General features: G+C 35.5%; 2 protein-coding genes across 5 annotated transcripts in view; one reads left to right on the top strand and one right to left on the bottom strand.

Annotated features, from left to right (window-relative positions):
* Positions 1–15,844, top strand: part of LOC129265456 (integrator complex subunit 7-like) — a 21,786-nt gene extending 5,942 nt beyond the window's left edge. Inside the window, exons 6-20 of the mRNA XM_064101376.1 lie at positions 115–346; positions 770–990; positions 1,571–1,667; positions 2,841–2,998; positions 3,475–3,606; positions 4,387–4,434; positions 6,486–6,644; positions 7,982–8,176; positions 9,585–9,688; positions 10,118–10,186; positions 10,893–11,049; positions 11,893–11,991; positions 12,358–12,466; positions 12,882–12,967; positions 13,235–15,844. Coding sequence (XP_063957446.1) covers positions 115–346; positions 770–990; positions 1,571–1,667; positions 2,841–2,998; positions 3,475–3,606; positions 4,387–4,434; positions 6,486–6,644; positions 7,982–8,176; positions 9,585–9,688; positions 10,118–10,186; positions 10,893–11,049; positions 11,893–11,991; positions 12,358–12,466; positions 12,882–12,967; positions 13,235–13,570 — 2,202 coding nt within the window. The 3' untranslated portion in view covers positions 13,571–15,844. The remainder of the gene's footprint in view (positions 1–114; positions 347–769; positions 991–1,570; positions 1,668–2,840; positions 2,999–3,474; positions 3,607–4,386; positions 4,435–6,485; positions 6,645–7,981; positions 8,177–9,584; positions 9,689–10,117; positions 10,187–10,892; positions 11,050–11,892; positions 11,992–12,357; positions 12,467–12,881; positions 12,968–13,234) is intronic.
* On the bottom strand, positions 14,276–23,634 carry LOC129265965 (ragulator complex protein LAMTOR3-like). 4 transcript variants are annotated; one of them, XR_010294102.1, is made up of 7 exons: positions 23,415–23,634; positions 21,567–21,601; positions 20,974–21,032; positions 19,841–19,974; positions 17,327–17,390; positions 14,787–16,329; positions 14,276–14,462 (listed from the first exon to the last, which is right to left on the bottom strand). XR_010294102.1 is itself a non-coding variant. In XM_054903861.2 (6 exons), exons 1-6 carry the CDS (start codon positions 23,421–23,423, stop codon positions 16,259–16,261), a joined length of 372 nt encoding a protein of 123 aa, XP_054759836.1. In that variant the 5' UTR covers positions 23,424–23,631; the 3' UTR covers positions 14,276–16,258. The 4 variants fall into 4 exon arrangements, 1 of the variants encoding a protein (XP_054759836.1); XR_010294101.1 differs by having other exon boundaries at positions 14,276–14,457; positions 14,570–16,329; positions 23,415–23,631; XR_010294103.1 differs by having other exon boundaries at positions 14,276–14,469; positions 15,171–16,329; positions 23,415–23,631.

Genomic DNA, 23,634 nt, shown 5'->3' with positions numbered 1-23,634 from the left:
TTAAAGATCTTTGAAATGTCATACTAGTATCACAGGTCATTGCATAATATAATCTATTTTCAAAATGCTTAAGCATCAGAAAATTCAAATAAAATTCATCTATCTTGCTCTCAGGTTGATCTGTTGTTAGGTTACCTTGAAAACGACATCCGACGTTCCATCAAGTCCATCTGCATCGCCAAGCTCCAGACCCTGGCCCACAAGGCACCCCATGCTTGGTCCCAGGCCAATGTTGACTCCCTGTGTCTGTTCTGCAATGCTGACCAGGAGAAGAGGCTGGTTGTTGGTTGCCTAGATATCCTCAGGGTACTGTCCTCATCGCCGGCGTTCCTGACATCTGATACAGGTGAGGAAGAATTTGTTGACTTGTGTGTTTCTTGAGAACTAATACCTGGTTAGTTTCCTTCAAAATTCCCTTTCCACTTGAATTGGCGATAATATTGGGTGGACAAAATCTAATTGCATTGGTATCAAGTCTGTACTTGATACAGTAGTTAAAGAATATTAATGGAATGGCAAAACAAATAAATTGTACTGCATGGTTAGAAAGTCTAAAAGATACAATGCATGTTTTTGAGCGATTTATGAACTGATGTGCAGGTACAGAATGCAGCTCAACACCTGAACTACTTAGTCGTCGTAAATTTTGCATCAAAGACACAAAAATAAAATGTCGCTATGAAAGTATAAGGTCACAAATATTGAGGGGGTTAGGGTTATCTCTGGATAATGTTGATAATCAAATAAAACACCTTTGATCCAATATCAGATGGCTCGGTCCGAGAACTGTGCAAGAATCTCTTGACACACTGGGAAGTATGCGTAACCTCCAGGGCCCTTCAGGTTCTTATCAGGCTCATGTGTCGACAGGGAGGACTCGTTGACGAAAAGGTGAAGGATGGTATCGAGGATGTCAGTGTTGCCATGGAGACAGTTGCCACTCAGTGCCTCATGGAGGAAGGCTCAAAATCTGCTGGGAAGAGTCTAAAGGTTGGTTGGTATATGATCATAAGAGTTCTTGTAATGCAATAGTTATCAACATGGTGATCAGTAGAGAAGCTCTTTAGATTTAAGAAGCCAATATTTTTATTTGAGATATTACTAATTTTTTTTTTTTTTTTACTGATGTCGCATATTCATTTGAATTGCTTTATCCATTATTTATAGGGCTTGCTCTCAGTTGAGGTGACTGCAGTGGTAGACTTGTGAAATGATACCTAATGAAATTCAATGACTGCCTGCCTCTTGCAAAGAATGGTAAAAAAAGATCTGCCAACCATTATATTTTTGCCATAATTGTGACGTTTTTTAAACAAAATTTTGGCACTACTTATTTAAACAAATATAATAATCATATTTCATTGAGAATAGTTGTCTCTGCACTTCTCTACTTCATAAAGTAAAGGCAAATAGATGAATGTAATACAGTTTCACATTCCCAGAGTTTGGCAGCTCTGTTTGAATGAAACATCCCATTGAAGCAAGGGTAGTCTTCTTTCTAACCATATTTCGAGATGATTGAGCTTTGTAATTGTATGTACTATGTACTGGTATCCGTTTTCTTTTTCAGATCACATTAGAAAGCATACACAGTCTGTGTAAGGCATGTCCGTCACAAACATCCAACTTCATTGAGATGTTAGCCACAAACTTGTCATTAGCACCAGGTAAGAAAAAAAAAAAATTATAGTCAATTCTCAAATCTCGAAGAATCTCACAAAGGACTTTCATAGGTCATGCTTGTGCATAAACAAAAGTTTGAATATGTTGTAAGTTTTTACCATCTTATACTAGTCATATAAACTTGTTTTGTTAAAAGTAGATGACAATTAGCATAGATTTCATGATTTTTTGGTCATTTCATATTTGCATCTTTTTTCAGATGTTTAAAGGTAGTTGTGTCATTTCCTAGCCAGCCTGGCCAAGATTTAGAGCAGGAATGTTTTTAGAGACAGTTTTAGTCTAGTCTGAATTAGTTTCCTCTGTAGCTATCATTTTATGATGTTTTAGCAAACTTTCATGAGCACGAACTGCATATTTGTATTACACTGATGAATTCTCGCTACCCCAAATAGGAACAAAAATCTCATAATGCGCGAGACGAGATAATTTTCACTCCGTCGGGTCGTCATCACCACTTCCGGTTCAGAGTCATGCTCGCGCGAGATTCGCGATCCTGAGTTTTCCACCACGCTGAAATCGATGCCAATCAGCCTAATATGTACAGATTATAATACTTTTTATTTAATTTGGTCAGTTTTGATTCCATTTGAATTATAAATTAAAAAAAATATATATATTTCACGTGAAAATAATTTTTATTCATGTTTTTATTTGGTTATAAAAAAAGTAAACAAAAAATGAATATCTTAAAATCTGCATTTAGCGACCGGCCTGACATCACGATCGTATTCGACTAGACGCTAAATATATACAGCATTCATTCCGTTCAATTTTTTGTCGACCACAAAATGGATAAAAAATCAGTTTCGGAACTTAAAAAAATCTTGACTGACAGAGGAATACCGCGCAATGGAAAGGGTTGGGCAGAATTAGTGACTTTAGCAGAAAAGGCAGTTAAACTGTATCGTGAAAGAGAGGGTTGTGATCACGAACTTTCCGAGCGAAAGCGACGTTGTGTTGTTGTGCATGACGACACTGTTGATCCGAATGGCAAAACAGTGCATTGGACTTCCGAACAGGAAGTTGTAATACCGAAAAGCTATCCCATAATGCAATGCGCGTTACAGGGATTTTCCCGTATCTCGGCGAAATCGCTATTTGGGGTAGCGAGAATTGTCCTGATTGTGTGAGATTATTTATCCTTGTTTCTTTTACAGATGTTGAGAGTAGTATCTTGATGTGTCACTGCCTGGCTAGCCTGTCTGAGATCAAGCCCAAGTTCCTGGTCCAGAACAGGGATATCCTCCAAGACCAGTTCAGTCTGGTCCTACAGAAGGAAGAGAGTGGATCAGATGGAGACCAGAGAGTTTACCTAGTAGGTCCAGAGGAATTTCTTTTATGTGGACTTGGTCTTGAGTGAAAAATTGAATATTAGAGAAATAAATGGGGAAGGGGGTTATTGGTCCTTCAGTTAGATCTATATAATAGATCTTGTTTAGCAGTTTATGGAACTGTGGGAAGTGAATAGAGACATTGTCCTATATTAAAGCAGAATATGATGAAGAATGTTTCACATCTTTAGTTCTCTGGAAAATAACCCAAAATTGTGTGGTTTTTCAAAAAAAAGTACAAGATTTTTGCATGTTGAAGGGTTGATATAATGCATAATTTACTTATTTCATATTGTTCATCGTTTTCATTTTGAATCTTGGAGATTATTTTTTCTTTTTAGGCAGTATTGGGGCAAGTGTTTAAGACAATTTTTTATTCAGACTCTTTGTTTTTAAACTGAACATAATATACATTATTTTGCAACTTTTCAACTTCTGATCATGGCTGTTTTTGATACAGGTTGCACTTGCAGTGCTGTTGCTGATTGAAGAGAAGACTTCGAAGCAGACTTTTATTGAGGACAAAGCTGTGTTCTTAGCTGAATGTAGACCTTGGGTTGCTTACCGAATTGCTAGGCAAGCTACAAGAGTGGTGGGTTGTCACTGTTTTCGAAAGGCCAAATGTTAACTGTCACATTGTATGGTATTCATCTTCCTAGCAACCAGTGTCAGATTATAATCATGGGCAGTGAGCGATGTCACTCTCAGCACAGCCAAAGTCACTCCCCTAATCCTCAAAACCTAAATAAGACCTTGATATTGTGGTAAACTGTTTCCTTAAGAAGTTGCACCCATTTCAGCCTGGCACAACTTTTTTTCATTAAATGAATGTTTTAAGAATAAGAAAGTAACAGCATTATTTTACTTTGGACAAATGTGCCATCTAATAGGATATTATGAAAATAATTGATATGTTAAGTGGAGACTTGATAAATGCCCTATATGAAAGTAACCCAGTGCAATGAACCAAATAGCCTCAGGAATTGAAAATAACCTAAAAACCATGACAAGATACAATTCTCGTATTCTACTGCATCCTCAGGATTTGTCTTTGTTTTGCCAGGGTTCTGTGTGAATTCCTACCTTCTTTAATTATCTTAAGATAAGGCATTATTTAGTCCAATATAATATGATGATTACAATCAGGAGTATGCAAATTTTGCTAATGACCAGTCCTTGGGAATTCACTGTCAATTTTTTTTTTTTTTTTATATTGAAAATATTGTCTTCAAAGAATGGTTATTTAAGAAAATCATCTCCTTTTCCCCATTTCACAGATAGTTACATTTTTTATATAAAGTACCCTAATTATTTACATCATCATATTTGTTAAATTTTGAATATTTGATTTCTTTTATTTATATCTATTTAGGGTTGTCACAAGACTGCAAGTAAAATCTTCAAGAATCTAACTACACAGGTAAGACTTTAAAATCTAAACATGGAGATAATTGTCATGGAAGTTTAATTGACTGTTGAACATTGCGTGAACTATGCGCACTATGGGACACTGTGTGTACTGATATAGGCCAAGTCATGCCATAAAATGTCCTGCACTGCATCAATGCAGGCACCACAGTGCATATCAACCGGGCTAAAGAATGTCAGATCATCCTTGAAGGTTTTAATGGTGAAGGGAATTATGGAAGTTTGCAGTAAACATGTATCTAGTCCTGAAAAGGACTGCTTGTTTATCTTGGTGGTATTTTTAAGAGCTATCAAACAACCAAGAAAGATAAACAGTCCTTTTCAGGACTACATTCATGGTGTTTACTGCAAACTTCCATTAAAAAATTTCATCATAGCTTTTTATTTCATCCCCAAAATAATTAGCATAACATGAGTCAAAGTAGGAGTCGAGAACACAGCCCCACTAGCATTACCAATTCATGCTGGCGAAAAAGGCTAGCATTAATAGATAATAACAAGACCAGGATACAGTGAAAAGGTTAGGGGTTAGGCACGTTGTATAGTCGTGTGTTGTACTTGGCTGTATGATAATGATGATGTCACGATGTTGGTTACATGTATCACTGTATCCTGGCCTTGCTCGCTCGACTTCTCACAACCTAGGCCTAGGTGAACTTCCCTCATATAGCTGTCAAGAGTTTTGGTGGTTTTGTTCAAAGTTGGTTAAAGTTGATAACGTCTTGTGGAAATCCTCACTAGGCTGTGAATATTCATTGGTTATTTGAATGGGATATGATCCTTGACCTGTCGGGCCCTTTTCTTCATGCATATTCAGATTCTTGGCGATCTAGTATTGTGGCATATTCATTGATCACAGGTGATTGAAATACCCTGTTACTAAATCCACTAGAGAGAAGCTTTCATGAATAGCTCAGTAAGCTATTCTTTTCAGGTGAACCTGCCACATCCACAATGGTTGATAGTTGTACACTATTGTTTTGACTGCTGTATTCTTGTTGTTGTGTTTGTCACAATGGTCCACAGCTGCACAATGAAATGTCCATGGTATTGAAAGAAAATGGATTTAAGTCAATACTGCTTGCTATATTAAGGCTTTTTAATGTCATGATACAAGAGGATGATTCATTTGATTTGAAATCATACATTTATCAAGAACAGATACATGAAATAAAACACCTACCCATCTGTCTCAGCTGCATAGCAGGCTTAGTTCTTTTAGGGCCCTGAGTCAAGCTGAGGCTTACCTGGGGTCAAATCATGCTAGGAGGACACGTGCTACTGCGTATCAATCAGTGAGAAATTATGAGATTGCATGTTTAAAGGTCAAGTCCACCCCAGGGAAAAGCTGACTTGAATAAATAGAGAAAAATCAAACTAGCATAGTGCTGAAAATTTCATCAAAATCGGATGTAAAATAAGAAAGTTATGACATTTTAAAGTTTCGCTTATTTTTCACAAAACAGTGACATGCACAACTAGGTGAGTCAGTCGATGATGTCCATCACTCACTATTTCCTTTGTTTTTTATTGTTTGAATTATACAATATTTCATTTTTCATAGATTTGACAATAAGGACCAACTTGACTGAACCATATAGTATTAAACAATGCTAATTCCACATGTTCAGGGAGGAATTAATCGTTGTATCACTTTCAATGGGGAGAAAATTATAATATTTCATATTTTATATAATAAAATACAAAAGAAACAGTGAGTGGATGACGTCATAGTCTCCTCATTTGCATACCAGCCAGGATGTGCATATAACTGTTTTGTGAAATTAAGCGAAACTTTAAAATGTCATAACTTTCTTATTTTACATCCGATTTTGATGAAATTTTCAATGTTATTTTTGTTGGATTTTTCTCTTTTTATTCAAATCTACTTTTTGTTGGGGTGGACTTGTCCTTTAATGTCAATGTGTCGGCACTAAGGACGACTGTAAGTCGCACTTAAATCTTTGTGAAACATCCCCCTGATGGAACTCAAGACAGAGATTGATCTGTTTTTACTACTAATTCATTGCCTTTGTTTTACAGGTTGCCTCTGAGCATTTCTATTACTGGCTTGGCTCTTTGGAGGTCCTGAGTCAAGCAGAAGCCTACCTTATGGAACTCAAGACTGAGATTGATCCAAGCAATGCTGCTAAACTCTCCAGAGCTCTGCAGGAATATGAGAGTGGACTCGCTGCTTTAAAGGCAAGTAACATCACAAAGTCTTTGATATTGAAGTCCTTACAGTGGCCATATAAACCTTATTACTTGATCATAGGGCTGATGTTTACATTAATCATTATGAGCAATGAACTGTACGATCAATTCTCGCTACCCCAAATAGGAACAAAAATCTCATAATGCGCGAGACGAGATAATTTTCACTCCGTCGGGTCGTCATCACCACTTCCGGTTCAGAGTCATGCTCGCGCGAGGTTCGCAATACTGAGTTTTCCACCACGCTGAAATCGATGCCAATCAGCGTAATATGTACAGATTATAATACTTTTTATCTAATTTGGTCAGTTTTGATTCCATTTGAATTATAAATAAAAATAAAAAATATATTTCACGAGAAAATGTGAAAGAGAGGGTTGTGATCACGAACTTTCCGAGCGAAAGCGACGTTGTGCATGACGGCACTGTTGATCTGAATGGCAAAACAGTGCATTGGACTTCCGATAAGGAAGTTGTAATACCGAAAAGCTATCCCATAATGCAATGCGCGTTACAGGGATTTTCCCGGATCTCGGTGAAATCGCTATTTGGGGTAGCGAGAATTGCTAAGTTTTGTCTCAAAGGCCCCTGGAAGTTTTAGCTGACAGTCCAAACCAACATGTTGTTTTTGCAGCGCATGAAACCTTGATGGGCAGATTCTCCTTTGTAGAGATTTTAAAAACCATCAGAATAGGGTGGGAGGCATGATAGCTCAAAGTGGGGGTTTCGGATTCTGATGACCCAGATTCGTTTCTAGTGCCCTCTGGTAAGGCATTTATCCTCATTACCAGGTCCCTCTTAGGTGACCTTCAGCCTTTGGACCTCTTATCACTTGCTATTCGTTTTCAGGCTCTCTGAGTGATCAGGTAAAAAAATCAACAATAGTTGCATATAAAACTAAAAGAGATACACAGTATTTTTTCCCTCTTTTGAAAGGATATTCCTGTTTGTATGTATTAACTAGAGGCTTATTTAGTGTTGTACAGGTGAATCTGCCAAAGTCTTTCTCTTTTGGGGCAACATAGGCATTGGAATAACATGTACTAAACATATGTTTACATTTTCTGGTCTGAAAGAATGCTTCGGACTTAGGCTAAATTTCTATTATGGAAAGTGAAGTTAAGTAGAGATTAATGTATTAGGAAATGCAAGGAACTAATGTATTTCATCAATTATAAACTTGTGCCAATGATAGCTTAATTTATTTCAAAATGTACCTTTCCTCTTGTCAGTTAATTCTCATTCACAAGATTTTAAACTTATAAGACCCATCTTTATTCTTTTAAGTAAGTCTGTGTCTATTTTTATATTGTTATCTTGTTCAGGCTGGAGCTACACCTAACCATCCCCTCAAGTTCCAGACAGAGTTTGCCCGTCTGAGAGCTGACTGGCTTCACACGTGTCTTGTCCTAATGACAAACCTAGCCAGCATCAGGACCTGCCCTCCACCTGCCATAGCACCAGCTGTTGCCATGACGACTGGACAAGATCTTCTGCGCTGTGGTCACATGGCTACTCAGGTATGTATGGCTCAAGGGCTCGTGCGTACATTGGTCTAGTTGCACGAAAAAGACCACAATTATGAAAATCATACGCTTCATATAATAATCCTCAATCAAATGTAAAATGAATGCAGGTGTGTTACCCTAGACCAAATTTGAAATGTCAGTAGTGTCAATAGTAGAAATTTTTACCCAAAGTTATATCAAATTGTTCACAAGATAAGCTCTTGGTCATGATTTGATTTTGTGCTATATATTTCCTTACACTGTAGGCTTAGGTCATATGCAAATTTGCATTGTAATTTTCAATTTTTACATTAAAAAATAAACCTTTCTGACAACTTTATGTAATGCATAACAGTTTGATCTTCAAACAGTGGCCGTTAATGGAATTGAATTTATTCAGCTTAAACCAGCTTAGCATTGATGCTTTGTCAAGTTCCCATGGGAGATTCTTTAACCCTATCTTAACTGGGCTATTTCATACCAGTATAAACTGGGGGGGGGGGTCAATTTGACCCCCTCCCCTCAGATCTCGGCCGCTGATTGCGCGATCGCCGCAAAAATTTGCACACACGTAGAGCCGGATGTAAACTACAAGACTGTATAGAAAAATTTTCAAAATATTAATTGTTTATATTTTTTATTAATTAATTATGCAAATAAGCATATGAAATTTGCCCTAAATTTGGTTTTTTGTGTATGTTTTTGCCTTTAACTTAATTTATATAGCTAGAAGAATGCTAATTTTTGGTGGGAGTATCAATGATTACATTTCTAACAAACATATACAAACAAATTGCAAAAATATGATTAATTTCTTATGTATTTTATTGTTTTTTTAAATTCTTATGTATTTCTTTGTTTTTTCAAACCTTTGTTTTTTATTGTTTTTTCCAATGAACTTTGTCAGGTACCCTTTTGCGATCATAAATAGCATAAAATAAGTCCATTAAAACCAACAAAAGTGAAAATAATCATACATTTATGATTTTTGGTTGAAAAACACAATTTGCATTGACTTTGGACACAGAATCACGTTTTTGAGCAATTTCGGGTCTGACATGCACTTACAAAATGTTGCGTAATTTCGTAACCACGTACCCAGGCGTCGCAAATTTGGTCTCAAAAGATGCGCAAGACTTGAAAGAAAAAGGCAGCGAGCGGTGCGGTAAAAAAATTTGGCGCGACGGCATAGTGACAAAATTTGTCGAGGGGGGGGGGGGTCAAATTGACCCCCCCCTCCCCAGTTTAATAAGGGTTAACAGGAGCAGTGTGATTTCATTACTTGATGCACCGCATTATTTGAGACCTCAGTGCATCTGTAGCTCTTAAGGTTGTTTCCAAAATCAGAACTGTTCATTGTGATTACATTAATTTTCATAAAAGAATGACCATAATATATCCTACTGCGTTATGCTTGCAGATGCAGAAGTCGTCCCAGAGACTGCAATCTTTGGCTGATAGCTATGCTGATCTATACCTATCATCATTTGATGCTGACATGGTCACTCTGAGTAGCATCAAGATGTATCCTTTTGTAATGGGGGAATTACTGTGATCTTATCTAATATCACCATCAACAATGTCATTACCATCATTGATATCAATATCACACCAACCACTACACCCAATCGTCAATATTATCATCATAATGCTTTGGATCGGAAAGTGAATTTCCTTGATAATTTTTTTAATTGTTTTTTTGTGGGTCAAGTGGACCAATATTGGAGATGATTTTTTTTTTTTTCATAATTTCTCACCACTGTGTTCCATTGGGTTGTTTGTCATGATTTATATTGTAATTCATCTTGTTTTTGAGCTAAAATAGAATGGTCTAAACCAATTGTCTACAGGGACTAGATGGTCCTTGTACAATCTGGATGATTGGCAGATTGTACAGAATGTTGTATGTTCCTAGAATCAATTTAGAATTCCTTTACTTTGTTGTAATAACAGTCTTCAGAGGCATTGTCTTCTCCTAGTGTATCTGATTGATGCCCTTATACTCAACAGTTCATCATACAGGTTAGTACTTCTCATCTTTCACCTTTTATTTTATGACAAATGCCTTATAGATTACCAACAGGTAAGTGTAAGATTATTTAGGCCACCTGTAAACTGGTTCCCTCTTAGAGATTGTGGTATTGATTCACTGTGAGGGGAAGGTACAACAACAACACAAATGACTTCTTAAACCTCCATGAGAAATCCCTGTACTATCGGCTTGTGCCATCACATTAGGTTATCGTGTCTGATCGCTGGCAATCATGTAACCCGATCATTCAAGAAAAGGGCCCTCTAAATCCCTGAAACAACGGTCCAGCCTATCCAACCTTTTGTAAATAAGGCTATAATTTTCACAAAACATCAGGTAATTTACACTCAACCTATCTCAAATGGTCAGGTAAACTGTACCCGACGTTTTGGCAAATAGGGTGCCCTTTTCTTGAATGGTCGGGTTACACGATTGCCTGACTGGATGCGGTAACCCGATTTAATGGCACAAGCCTTACTATCCATGTGATAAGGGCATATTCTCCATTCCCTTAATTTTGAATGGTTTCCAAAAGGGTATGAAAATAGTTACAGTTGGTGCATTTTTTTTTTCTCATCAAAATTGAATTTAACAGTAAAGACTGCAGTTTTACTATTAAAAAGGCTGGTTGGGTTAAAACAAATAAAGGAATATTTGGCCTTCTTAATCTTCTCATCTCATCTGTATCTATGACAGTGGAAAGCACATGATCCAGCAGGATCTGTTAGGGTCAAGCAATGCTGGTGACCATGGCAATGACCTGATGGCTGAAAGCAGTAGAGTGACCAATCAGATCCTTGCTGACCTTCAGACTGTGCTGGAAGAGACTGAAGGCAATTCAGTATCACATCAGGTAATCCACTATAATCTCAACCTGTTCTCATCTTGGGGGCTGTTTCATGCAGCTGTTCTTAAGTTAACTGGTGACCATTTCTTGTACTGAATGAGATACCCCTGGCAGATAAAAAAATTGCATTCAAATACTAGTTCAGAATGTTAATTTTAATTGGTCAGATTTCAACTTCAGCTGATGGGAATACAGGGGGGCGTTTCATGAAAGGACTTGTCGGACGTTTTATCCGACAAGTCCCATTTTATCCGACAGTTACCATAGGAACAGTGCCTCTCAGCCAATCAAAATCACGGAAAGATGTCAGATCTGACAACTTGTCGGATGAAAATAATGATGAAACACTCCCCTGATCTAAGAAAGGGTCACCCATCGTGCGTAAAGTCATTTGTAGCTTATGAACAGCTTTATGAAACACCACCCTTATCCTCAAGTAGATATTGATGAATGAATAAGAATGTTGATAGTAGTAGTCTCATATATATTTAGAGTCTAGTCTCATTATTTGACACTTTAATGGATATCATTCTGGACTTTCGTCATGTGTCTATGGTTCGAGAACTGACCACATTAGGAGGGGCATGAACATTTCTTAGGAACAAGATGTAGTGGTAGGTGTTGGTGATGGATCTCACATTAGAGAGGGAGTGTTCACGATTATGAATCTGACCCCTCCCTCCCTCCCCCGTAGTGTTTGTGCTGGAGTGATGCAGTCAGAACGTGTAATTCATTGTTTTCATCTGCGATGTGATAAGTGCATCCTTCATCCTGAACCCAACTCTCCAGAAAGGGTATACATTCTTAATGAGCTCTCGATATCTGTTTTGTTCTTTGTTTATCATACAGCATACTGAGTGTATACAAAGAGCATCTCTAGCTCTTCTCAAGATGTCCTTTGGGTTTCCTAGATACTTCTACCAGGCTCTTCAATCCACCAGTATCAAGGTTTGTATCTCACTGTGTCACTTGGTATTGATGTGTAACATTGTGTGTAATGGTCAAATTGTCCTTCGTAATACCAAAGTTTGACCAAATACCGAGACAGATGCATTCTTAGGGGACACTTCGTGGTGTATATACCTTGTCTTTTTATCCAGGAGGTAAACTTGGTGGTGTGGATCAAAATGTGCAATTCTTTTACTAATTGGAAGTTAACATAAAATTGCACTTCCTTGAGGTAGTTGATAACATTTGTGCAATATTTCTTTTTTATATGAGGGGATCTTTACTGAAGATTTTTTTTTCAGACATTGAGAGATCTGTGGTTAGATCTTTGAAATTAGTTTCCTATCATTATATTCTCTCTTTCAGCTGAATCTATCTCCATCACCCAGAGCTTCGGGTGAACCTGTATCCATAGCAACCAACACTCATCTTGCTCTCAAAGTAGAAGGTGTCATTCAGCATGGCTCTCAACCAGGTATGATATCACAAATGTGCGCACCCCCCAAAAAAAAAATTCGAGAGGTATATCATAAAATTGAAATTTTTTTTATTAGATGTTTGACACTAATGAGAGTGAAATCTCTTCTTTTATTTATTTTTTGACCAAGTACTGAGTGAACTGTTCGTAAATAGCAGATTATTTTTTTAATAATGATGCATGTCTGCAAAAAAACACTGAATTTGAATCAAACCTCATCTTTTAATCATATAGTGAAGAAGAGATGTACATAAACTGATGATTGTATCTCCATTTTACTGTCTCATCAAGTATGATTACATTTAGAAAGCTTGCATCAAATGTCATGTGAAATTTGCTTTTTGATACTCGCCATTAACTGCACTTGTGATATTTATGAATAATTTTTTCTTGTTTATCAAAATTACAACAGGACTGTTTCGAAAAGTAGACCAAATTGTCATCAATGTGAACACCACTTCTTCATCCAACAACAAAACTGAGGAAAAACAACAAGAGGTAAGCTAAATTAAATTTCTTATTTGGTGTTCAATCTCTGCAGATAACCAAAACAAAATGTCAAATTTAGTATCCCAGGATTAGGTTGTCAAATCTCTTGGGACAACAGGAAGGGTAACTTTTGTATACTCAACTAACTGAAAAACAAATTGATAAGGTTATGTTGTTAGCAAAGGATATTTGTGGGATCATGATGTTAAATTTTAAAGTTCACCATTGTTTATAAGTTTCCACCATGCTATTTGATATGATTTAAATATTTTACAGACTGGACCAAAGGAAATTGAATGCCGCATCACCCCGCACAATGACTACTTCAGCCGTCAAGTCCTCCTGTTGTTCCCAACGGTCGGTCTTCATTCCATCAACGTTGAGACCAGTATAGCCGATGAAGATGGTCAGCTCTGGAGGACGGGGCCTAAGACCAGTCTAGCGGTCAAGGCTTATGTTGATGGTGTGATACAGCCTCAGCCCCAGCAGCAGTCATCATCACAGCAGGCAGGACACAGTCGTATGCTGGCTGGACGATCCACCCGCCTACCGAGTACCTCCATGGGTGGTGGGAGTAGTAAGATGAAAGACTTTGGTGAAGACATCCTGTAGGAGTCACTGATGTGTACATTTTACAACTCATGTGTTTGAAGGAAAGGATTCTTTTTTCCAAAGCAATTCATTTCATGGAATGATGGTCCTTAGCTGGAAGAAAGACAAGATAAAGTTGGAAAACTATGCAACCATTGCCACATGCTATGACAGAAGTACATTTTAGTAATATGGACATCTTGAAATTGCCAACAATATTTCATTAGCTGCAGATCTTCATTTTGGATTACTATTTTTTCTTGGCTCAATAACACAAACGAGTGAAGAGGTTTCATGGCACAACATGTATTCTTTTGTGGGCATGTGCATGATCATTTGCTGAGTTTGGAAGCGAGGAGCAAGCGTGTACTTGCTACTAACATACACCTCTTGTAATTGTAGTAGCAAGATGTTCAGTGCGAGTAGGACATCTTGAAGCAATGCCCAAGTTGACTCGGAGTCAACAGCCAATCTGAACAAAAATTTGTCTAGATTTGCATTTCTTTGGACTAAATAAGCACTTATCCTATTCTGTATATTTTGAATGATAGCTTGAAGCAAGAATTAAGTTGGCTAGAATGAAATGCCAACATTCTTCATTGTAATAAAATGATGAGAATGAAAATCTCAGCCAATAGTGTGTGCCTGAAAGAGTCTTTGAATTGGATTATTATATTGCTGTATTTGCCCTTGCATGACTATAAGAAACAAACTGGTGCACATGTATACAGGTAAATATATCATTTATTCATAATTTCTTTTTTACAAAAAATGAAATATACATAAATTTACATCCATTTTAATGTATTTTTTAAGGACAAGTCCACCTTAACAAAAAGAGAAAAATCCAACAAGCATAACACTGAAAATTTCATCAATCAATGTGGAATTAGCATTGTTATGGTTCAGTCAAGTTGGTCCTTATTGACAAATCTATAAATGAAAATCATTTTTTATAAATTTGACAATAAGGACCAACTTGACTGAACCATATAGTATTAAACAATGCTAATTCCACATGTTCAAGGAGGGATTAATCGTTGTATCACTTGACAATGAGAAAATTAGAATATTTATAATAAAATACAAAAGAAATAGTGAGTGGATGACATCATAGTCTCCTCATTTGCATACCAGCCAGGATGTGCATATAACTGTTTTGTGAAATTAAGCGAAACTTTAAAATGTCATAACTTTCTTATTTTACATCCGATTTTGATGAAATTTTCAGCACTATGCTAGTTTGATTTTTCTTTATTTATTCAAGTCAGCATTTTCCTGGGGTGGACTTGACCTTTAACATCTAGATCTCTATACATACCCTATGCTCAAAATTCAATATTTAGAGTTGTATAAGATTTTACATCCCTCAAAGGTTATGACTAGAAGTATTTTTTATCAGCTTCATAAAAAAAAACTAGAATCATACGGCTATGCTTGTGATGTTATAATAGGCAGATGTTAAAAGCAGGGATTTGAAATAAAATACAAATTCGAAACTCAAGTATTCACAATGAAATGAAAAATCAATCTTGCTAAACATACTACCCTCATGTTCACTGCTGTATGCATTACTTGTATACTGTAGGAAGATGGAGCCAGTAAAATTGTTTCAGTCAACATAACGTAAATGTTAGGCTTGAGATGTTCAAAATTTGCAAAATTTTCATATTTTGCATCTTTAAATCCATATTCCCTAGAAATTGTTTTGATGAAGTTGAAAACTATCAAGAAAAAGAATAATATTCATTTTCTCTTGACTCTAAAATGTTTTATGATGTTACGCTAATTTGTAATTATTGTAGTCCCACATGTAGACCTTCATGGTATTGCAACATTTCTCACTGAAATCTTTGAAAGAGGTGAATATTCTTCATTTTTTCAGTAAATTTCCAATTAAATCAAAATAATTTCAAGGAAATATGAAAATTAGATTGCCATTTCATGAATATAAAGATGTGAACTTTCAGCAATTTTTTGGGAAGGTTTTTTTTTTCCCCTTGGCCTTGGGTCTATATGTGGTTGTCAAAATAGGTATAAACATTTGCTTTGAACTGCATTTTGACGCGGCCTTAGTAAACATAAGCATGAGTCTGATAAAGATCTTTAAATGGAAAATTCACCCTGACGAAAAGTTGCAAAAATACCAGAAAATCCATTAAAGTCTTGTGCGGTCACCCCAATGCATGCAATTGTCAAAAAGTGCTTTGCCTGAAATCTAAATAAATATAAGTACTGGAGCTGACAAGTTCTTAGCCATAGTAATCTCCTTGTAGTCCAGCTGAATTAAACACCAAAATAATCATAAAAACATACTCGATATCAAAAAGCTCGGGAAAAGTACTCTGTGACACAATTAACATTATATGGGCCCACATCAATGCCTACAAAACAACACGCATATGAAAAAAGTGTGAAACTTTCTCATATCCATGTAAATATACAGGGTGTATCAATAAAATGAAACTGAAATAAGGTTTCTATGACCAAGAATAACTTGATGCATTGTTTAAAATAGTAGGTATACATGTTCACTTCGCAAGAGAACAATATTAACAACATTTGTGTTTGGTGATGAGTGTCCTATATCACTTATTAAGATATCAGTGAAATGTAAATTTTTCGGAAAAGGTACTGGGTTTCCTTTTCTATGTGATACACCCAGTAAAGTTGAACACTACAATATTTATTACAAATAATAACTAGAGCCTATACGTCAATGGCAGCCTTTAGCTCTGGTAGCAAACCCTCAAGTTCCGACTCCAAATCCATTAATAGCCCTGGAATAAGAGGAGAAAAGATGACATTAATTAAAAATCTCTTCATTTCATGAAAAAAAAAATCTACCCCCTCCCCCAAAAAGGGGAGTAGTCTGGAGTGTGATATCTGTGTTTAAAGATTTTAAATCTTAGAAGTTTAATTATTTTTTTAATCTTTATCACCACAATGTCTAAATTCAAAGGTATAAAACCTGCAAACAAGGTTAGCTTTGATTACAAGCATCTTCCAAATGCTGGCACCAGTTAGGTGAGCATTACTGTACAAGTACCAAAGTTACATTTCACAATTGGAGTAAAAGGAATATGAGGGTTTTAGAAATTAAAATCTACTCAAAAAGCTTGATAACCTCTATTGTTTAATACCAAATCCATTTATTAGATATAGCACTTTGGGTGGGTGAGATGGCCAGGGGTATGTTAAGCTTTTGACTCTAACTTCATGTTCATGCCAAGCCACATTATGTTGTCTGTTTCACAACAAATACAAGGCAGAGGCAGTGCTGGGATATTTTGATAACAGGGCAAGGTTCCTCCAATTTTCTGAATGCTCAATGAAAAATAAGAGTACAATACATGACACGGCACAATCTTTTTGATACTGTTTTTTTTACTTGGCTTTGTTCCTTTCCTTTTTAATTTTCTGCACTTTCAAATCACACTGCCTGCCCTGTAACTAAATATTTCTTGTACTCTGTTAAAGCCTGGTCCCACTGGCCGACGGACACAAAACATACTCATAATGGATACAGTGGACAAGTAAAATTTCGGGTAGGCTCCATCCATTTTCATCCGCTCCAGACAATGGACAAATTGGGCAAACGATGAAATCACAGTGGACGGATGCTCGATGGATATAGAGCGTATGTAACACACAACGGATACATAACGTTTTCCAACGGATGGCAAGTTACTTTTCCATTTTTCCTCTGCATCCATAAGTGCAGTGGGATCAAGCCTTTAAAGACCCTCTTTCATCAGGTTTACACTGAATTCTTACCTGTATTAGCTTTTCTTGTGGCAATCAAACTGACAAAGAGGGGCTGCTTATTAAAATGAACAACCTGCAATGGAAGTAGAAAGGAATGAGTAACTGAAAGTGATATTTTCTAACCGAAGGTAATCAAGATAATACTGATACAAAGAGAAATGGTACCATAATTGTCATCTAAATAAAAATATGTGATAGTGCAGGCCTGGATAGTGATACATGTAGTTGCTTCTAAAATAAAATCATATGGCCAAAAAATTGATGTGAATACAAAAGACATGTGCAGTTGTTTGCACGGTGCTCAATGCTCATAATGGACATGTCTACTTCTACTCAAGACTGAAGATAAAAGAGAAATTGACAAATGGGATAATGCTATGCTAACAAATACCTTTACGAACACTGTACGAATGGTTTCATAGCATTCATTGCTATGTATAAAAATCCTTTGTACAGTGTAAAGGTATTTGTGACCGTAGTATTAGCTACATAGTTTTATGCATATTTACCGCGTGACTGCTCAGTACTTTGCTTAAGAAAAAATCAATTTAACTGATTTTTACAATAGGCTTTGTGGAGCCTCTTAAAGGGATACTCCGGGCTGAAAATATTTATATCTTTAAAAATATAGTAAAATTCACAGAGCAAAATGCTGAAAATTTCATCAAAATCGCATAACAAATAACAAAGTTATTGAATTTTAAAGATTTGCATTATTCTAGTGAAATAGTTCTCGGCATGTCTTCTTGGATATTCATTAGGTGGGCTGATGATGTCACATACCTACTTTCCTTTTTCTTATGGTATTACATGAAATAATAATTGTTTTAATTTTTCATAAATGTGTAAATGTTGTGTCTCCATTATAATGAAATAAGTTGCAACAAGAAATATCTAATGCAGTTAATCAGTTGTCAATACAATTGTTTTAGTTCTTGTTAGAAATTTTTTTAATAAACCTAATTTCATATAATGAAATACAAAATAAAAAGTTGGGATATGACATCATCAGCCCACCTAAGGAATATTCATGAAGAAATGCCTAAAACTGATTCTCCGGAATAATGAAAATATGGAAAATTGTTTGAAGGATGTTAGAACTTGGTCATTTCAGAATAAGATATCTTTAAATGATTCTAAGAATGAACTTGTTCACTTTCATTATTTCAGTATTGCTCTGACGTTCCGCAAATTAGTGTAAGGATCAGGCAGTCTGTAATTAAGCCTTCAAATATAGTGCGGAATCATGGTGCTGTCATGGACTCGTCCCTTTCCATGTCTCAAAATGTTGATGTTATGTAAGTCTGCCTTTGTAGCCTTACGAAAAATAAGTAAAATCCGTAGGTTTCTTGCCCATCGTCTTTTTCATGCTTTTGTCACATCTTGCTTAGATAATTGTAATTCCCTTCTTTTGGTCTTTCCACAAAAATGACCTCAAAGCTCCAGCTCATCCAAAACACAGCAGCTCGTCTTGTTTCCTGTGTCCCTCCTTCTTCCCACATTACTCCTGTGCTTCGTAAAGTCCACTGGCTTCCTATTACTTCTCGTATCACCTACAAAATTCTTCTTCTTGCTTTCAAGTCATATCATGGTGTAGCTCCTTCATACCTTTCTGATTTCCTTCCTCGATATCAGCCAGTTCGAGTTCTACGTTCTGCTTCTCAATCTCTTCTTTCTCGATCTCATACTTCTTACAAACAATACGGTCAGCGTTCTTTCTCTTATGCAGCTTCATTTCTTTGGAACAATCTCCCCCTACAAATTCGCAATGCTAACTGTTAATATATTTAAAGTTATGCTTAAAACTCATCTTTTTAAATCTTAAATTTATCATATCATATATGTTTATTGGCCAATTTGATGGTATTTCTTTATTCATGATCTGGTGAGAACTAGTTGTAAATTGTAATATTAGTTTTGATACATTTTGTTGTGCAAAGTATTTCTATTTCCATATACTTCATATTTCCTTTCTCTAAATCGCTTAGAGGCAATTTGCGGTATATAAAATTATTACTAACTTGTTTATTTGTTATCCGATTTTGATCAATTTTCAGCATTTTGCTCTGTGAATATTACTTTATTTATTGAGATATAAATATCTTCAGCCTAGAGCATCACTTTAACAGCTTGAATTATATGACATCACACCGTGTCAGGAAAATTGTGATTCCACAGGTTTGTACGTAAAAAAAAAAAGATTATTTTTCTGATTTCCAGATTATGAATTCAATTTTTTTATTATTTGAAGAGGAAAATAGCACTGATAATTTCAGTGCTTAAAAGGATGGAACCCTACAACTCTTCAATAGGTTGTTGGTGATTTATTTGTTTGAGCAATTACTTCTATGGGACTGCTTATAATTGTATTATCCAACTTCAGCAAAACATACAGTTGTATCATACATGTAGTTCCTATTTCTTGTGATTTTGCTTAAACCAAAATCTTGCAAGCAATTGTTTCTTTTTGTGCAATTGGCCCACTAAATATCACTCTAAATTAATCACACAAATAATTGTTACCTGATGTGATGAGTATGTGCATATAATACTCTTGTTGGCAGAAAGCCCTAGTTTACTGGCCTGGTCAGCAGCCATGGCGAATGTGGCAAGGAAGGCTGGTCTCATTGCATGTTCTGGAGTGGTATCAGATTTCACTACCAAAGAAAAAAGTGAGAAAGAAAGCTCCTAAACAAATCTTAACATGTAATCATTCTTTAAATAATCAGATTCCAGGGTAATATACACTTTTTTAGACTGTAGTCCAATATCTTTAATATGCCTGTTTTTTTTTTTAATAAAATAGTTTTATGACAGTGTATTTCCACTACTGACTCATATTCACTCATTTATATCACAAATTCATTTTTTAGAGCATAAGTAATAGACTCTCAAAACAAAAACACAAGCACGTACAAACACAGGGGATTACATTGCTCTAACTATACAAGACCCTTAAAAAGATTAAAAGCAAACTCTTTGCTCCTTCTACACCACCAAATCAAAATTTTACAAATAAAGGCAAAGTCCACCCCAAGCAACAATTGATCTGAATAAATAAAAAAATAATTGAACAAGCATATTATTGAAAATTGCATAAAAATTGGATGAAAGATAATAATACTTTTAAGATTTATTTCTTTTCACATAACAGTTACATGTACAGTAGGCAAAGCACAGGTAATGCAAGTAAGATTATGCATTCATAATTTCTTTTGTAATTTGTTACAAAGAAGTTTTCAATTAATTTACAATTCAATTATGCAAAATGTGGGTTTCTCCATCTTGAACATGTCGATTCAGCTATTTTCTTTCTTACAATTCAACCAAAAGACTTTTGTATAAACTTTACACAATTACGGATTAGTGATATTTGATAATAAACAATCAGTATCATAATATGAATATAAAATAAATAGTGCTTGTATGTCTCTTGCACCCCATCTTGATCTGCCGCCATTCTCATTTTCATACTTTAATTTTTAGCGCTTTAAAAAAATTTTTTTTTAATTAATATCAATTTTAATTGGCCGTAGATTCTGCTTTTAAAGCTACATGTAGAAGAAGAAAAAAAGTTTGAACCACATAAAACTTTGCCAATTGCCAAGGCATTTTCAACCCAAAATATATTAAAAACTGAACGCAGTAGGACTTACCTTTAATAACAGGGACACCATCTCTATCTGTAATTACTATGGCTTCTAGCCCTTCAACCCTGAATATGATTCAGACAGAAATATGAAATCATCTTTCAAAATTTGACATTGGTAAATAGAAAGACTTGGGATAAATTAAAAAATTATTCATTTCAAATATTTTGCTACCAATCATCATTCACTTATGAGAAGGACATGTATTTCATCTTTATCATATACTGACATACAAATATTGGTCATAAAGAATGAGTTGAGAGGCTGCATTCATGTTGATGTGGAGGACTTTGCTCTAGACCCTTAGTCTAGCATGCCATTTTAGTCTGTAAATAAATGCAATATTTTTATAGAAAGGTGAAGGAATATTGGATATTTTTGCAATTCAAAAAGTTTTAATCAATATTGAATGAAAGAAAGATACAAGACATCTCATAGATGCAAATCATCTCATCAACAATGCATTTTTTTCTTTACATCCTCCCCATCTTTACACTTTTTGCCCTTGATCACTTGAAAATCTACCACTCCCATTAAAGACCAACCCCGATTACAAAAAAATCAAAATAATGTTTATGAAACAGTATTTGAATACTCACATTTGCAAAAGACTCCACAAATATCTCTTCAGTTGCTGCAACCAAAAATAACATTTGAAACAATTTTAAATGGAACCATGTTTAAACTTTTGAAATAGAAGCTGTTTTCATAGTTGTACAAACTTTCAAATTGTGATCAAGTGCTACAATTTTCAGTTCCTAATTTATATAAATTACTATGTCCCGCTATGCATATTAACGCAGTTATGAATAATCAGAGTAACTGATATATCAATTATACCTGTACAGGTACTTTTAAAGATTCCTGTCACAATTTGCTAAACCACAGCTTTAGACAAGAGTTTAAATTAAACCTGAAGCCTCTGTATTTGGTGCATTAGAGGTGTCATCCCAGAAAACAAGGATATCCTCATAAACAAACATCAATCATGTCTCGATAAAATGAGGTTGTCCTTATTACTGAAGACAGTTTTTGTTTTCACTTCCGCCTGTAGGACATACAGTATTAGGGAATTTGAGTGCTAAAAATAGATTCTGTGACCTCCGTTCCCACAGTTCACCGTCTATTTTTTACTAAATAATCTTGTTATAAACCTGATAAGTTTATATTGTCTATCACTCTTGATTAATGACGACCACATGATGACACTTGGCAGGTGAATGAACTTTCTAGATTTCTTATGTGGAGAAATCATTGTAAAAAAGACAATACCTGTAGTGTAAAACAACGTCTATATGTATAGTGAGTGATTGTATTACCGACCGGCCTTGTATTACCGAACGTGCGCATCATACGCATCAGAAAATAATTCCATATGCTCAAAAATTTGCAACATCCTTTCAAAGAGAACTTGAATAGAAAGATGATGAAAAATTGTCAAAAACACAATTTCAAAGTCTTAATATTCGAAAAACAATAAGATATGGTCAAAATAGCGCATCAGTGACTTTGTTGTTTTGGTTGTTTTCTCAACTTTTCCCATAGAAAACACACGTTCGGTAATACGATACCTTTTTCAAGTGACCAAAATATTTCACATGCGAAGAGGGGTCCGATTGGAAGCTAATATCGTAAATAGGAAAAACGATTTCGGCCAAATTTTTACATATTTATATTTTGTAGGTAATTGTGTATTCATGGTGAAAGTTTGGTGAATTTTATGAGAATAGTGTGTTTGATATGATTGAATTCATGAAAAGTGTTCGGTAATACGATCCACTACCATACAGGGACGATCCTCATTACATATTACAAACATGATGGCAAACAAAGAAAACCCCGGCTGATCCTGCATGTTTGTCATAAAAATTCTGTATTTTCCATAACGTTATATACCAATTTGGAAAGGTGGTAAGCTTCAATATTATTTGCTCTTTTGTTTTACTGCGCACCTTTTTGCCCATGCACATAATACAACTTACAAGAGGGAATTAAGCAGTAATCAAGGAGGGTGATCAAGCTTCCCCTTTTAGATGCTGTAGCTAAGCGCCAGTCAAAGTTCCAACATACGAGCGCAATGGCCGATATCTGGGCTAACGTTAATAAACGAGAATCGTGAATGTTTGATCTAGATTTCTGGACTAGAATCTAGAATCAACTAGGTCTAGGGCTAGGCTAGATCTATTATCATCTATATTTTTTAAAAGTTCACAAGATATTCAGTAGGTCTGGTGGATTTAAGCCTTAAGGCCGCTGAGCATAATACAGAATTTGGCCGAATGAATTATTCTAACTCTACTCTTATATGATTCTCAGATTTTGATGAAATTGTCATATTATCAGAAGACAGACAAATGTTAATGACTGAATATATCAATGTACGCTCTGCGACGATTTATATTACAGTCCCACGTATTTTACTATTTGTATGGAAAATGATTACTCACCTCAACCATCTTCACGTCTGCCAAGCTTTATTCGTCGATTCTCACAAATTTTCGAAGCACTGCTCGATTAACATTAAGTATTCACTTATGTGTCAATATTATTTCATTTCATAACTTAAAATTAGACATCGAATTTTACTTTCTGACTCCACAATACCTCTTTCACTACTTCAGCTTCAGTCGTGAGTCTCGTGATCTCTGCTGTATAGTCTGCAACAAA

Source organism: Lytechinus pictus, chromosome 7, assembly GCF_037042905.1.
Source record: "Lytechinus pictus isolate F3 Inbred chromosome 7, Lp3.0, whole genome shotgun sequence".
NCBI classification, from domain to species: Eukaryota; Metazoa; Echinodermata; class Echinoidea; order Temnopleuroida; family Toxopneustidae; genus Lytechinus; species Lytechinus pictus.
Note: the sequence above shows the minus strand (reverse complement) of the source record. Positions and strands in the feature narration are given on the sequence as shown.

Excerpts from the sequence above, each read along its gene's own strand:
- LOC129265965 (XM_054903861.2), bottom strand. Across the intron at positions 19,975-20,973 it reads TGGTGTCCCTGTTATTAAAG|TGAAATCTGATACCACTCCA; the intron begins GTAAGTCCTACT and ends TTTCTTTGGTAG. Across the intron at positions 16,330-17,326 it reads CACAAGAAAAGCTAATACAG|GGCTATTAATGGATTTGGAG; the intron begins GTAAGAATTCAG and ends CTCTTATTCCAG.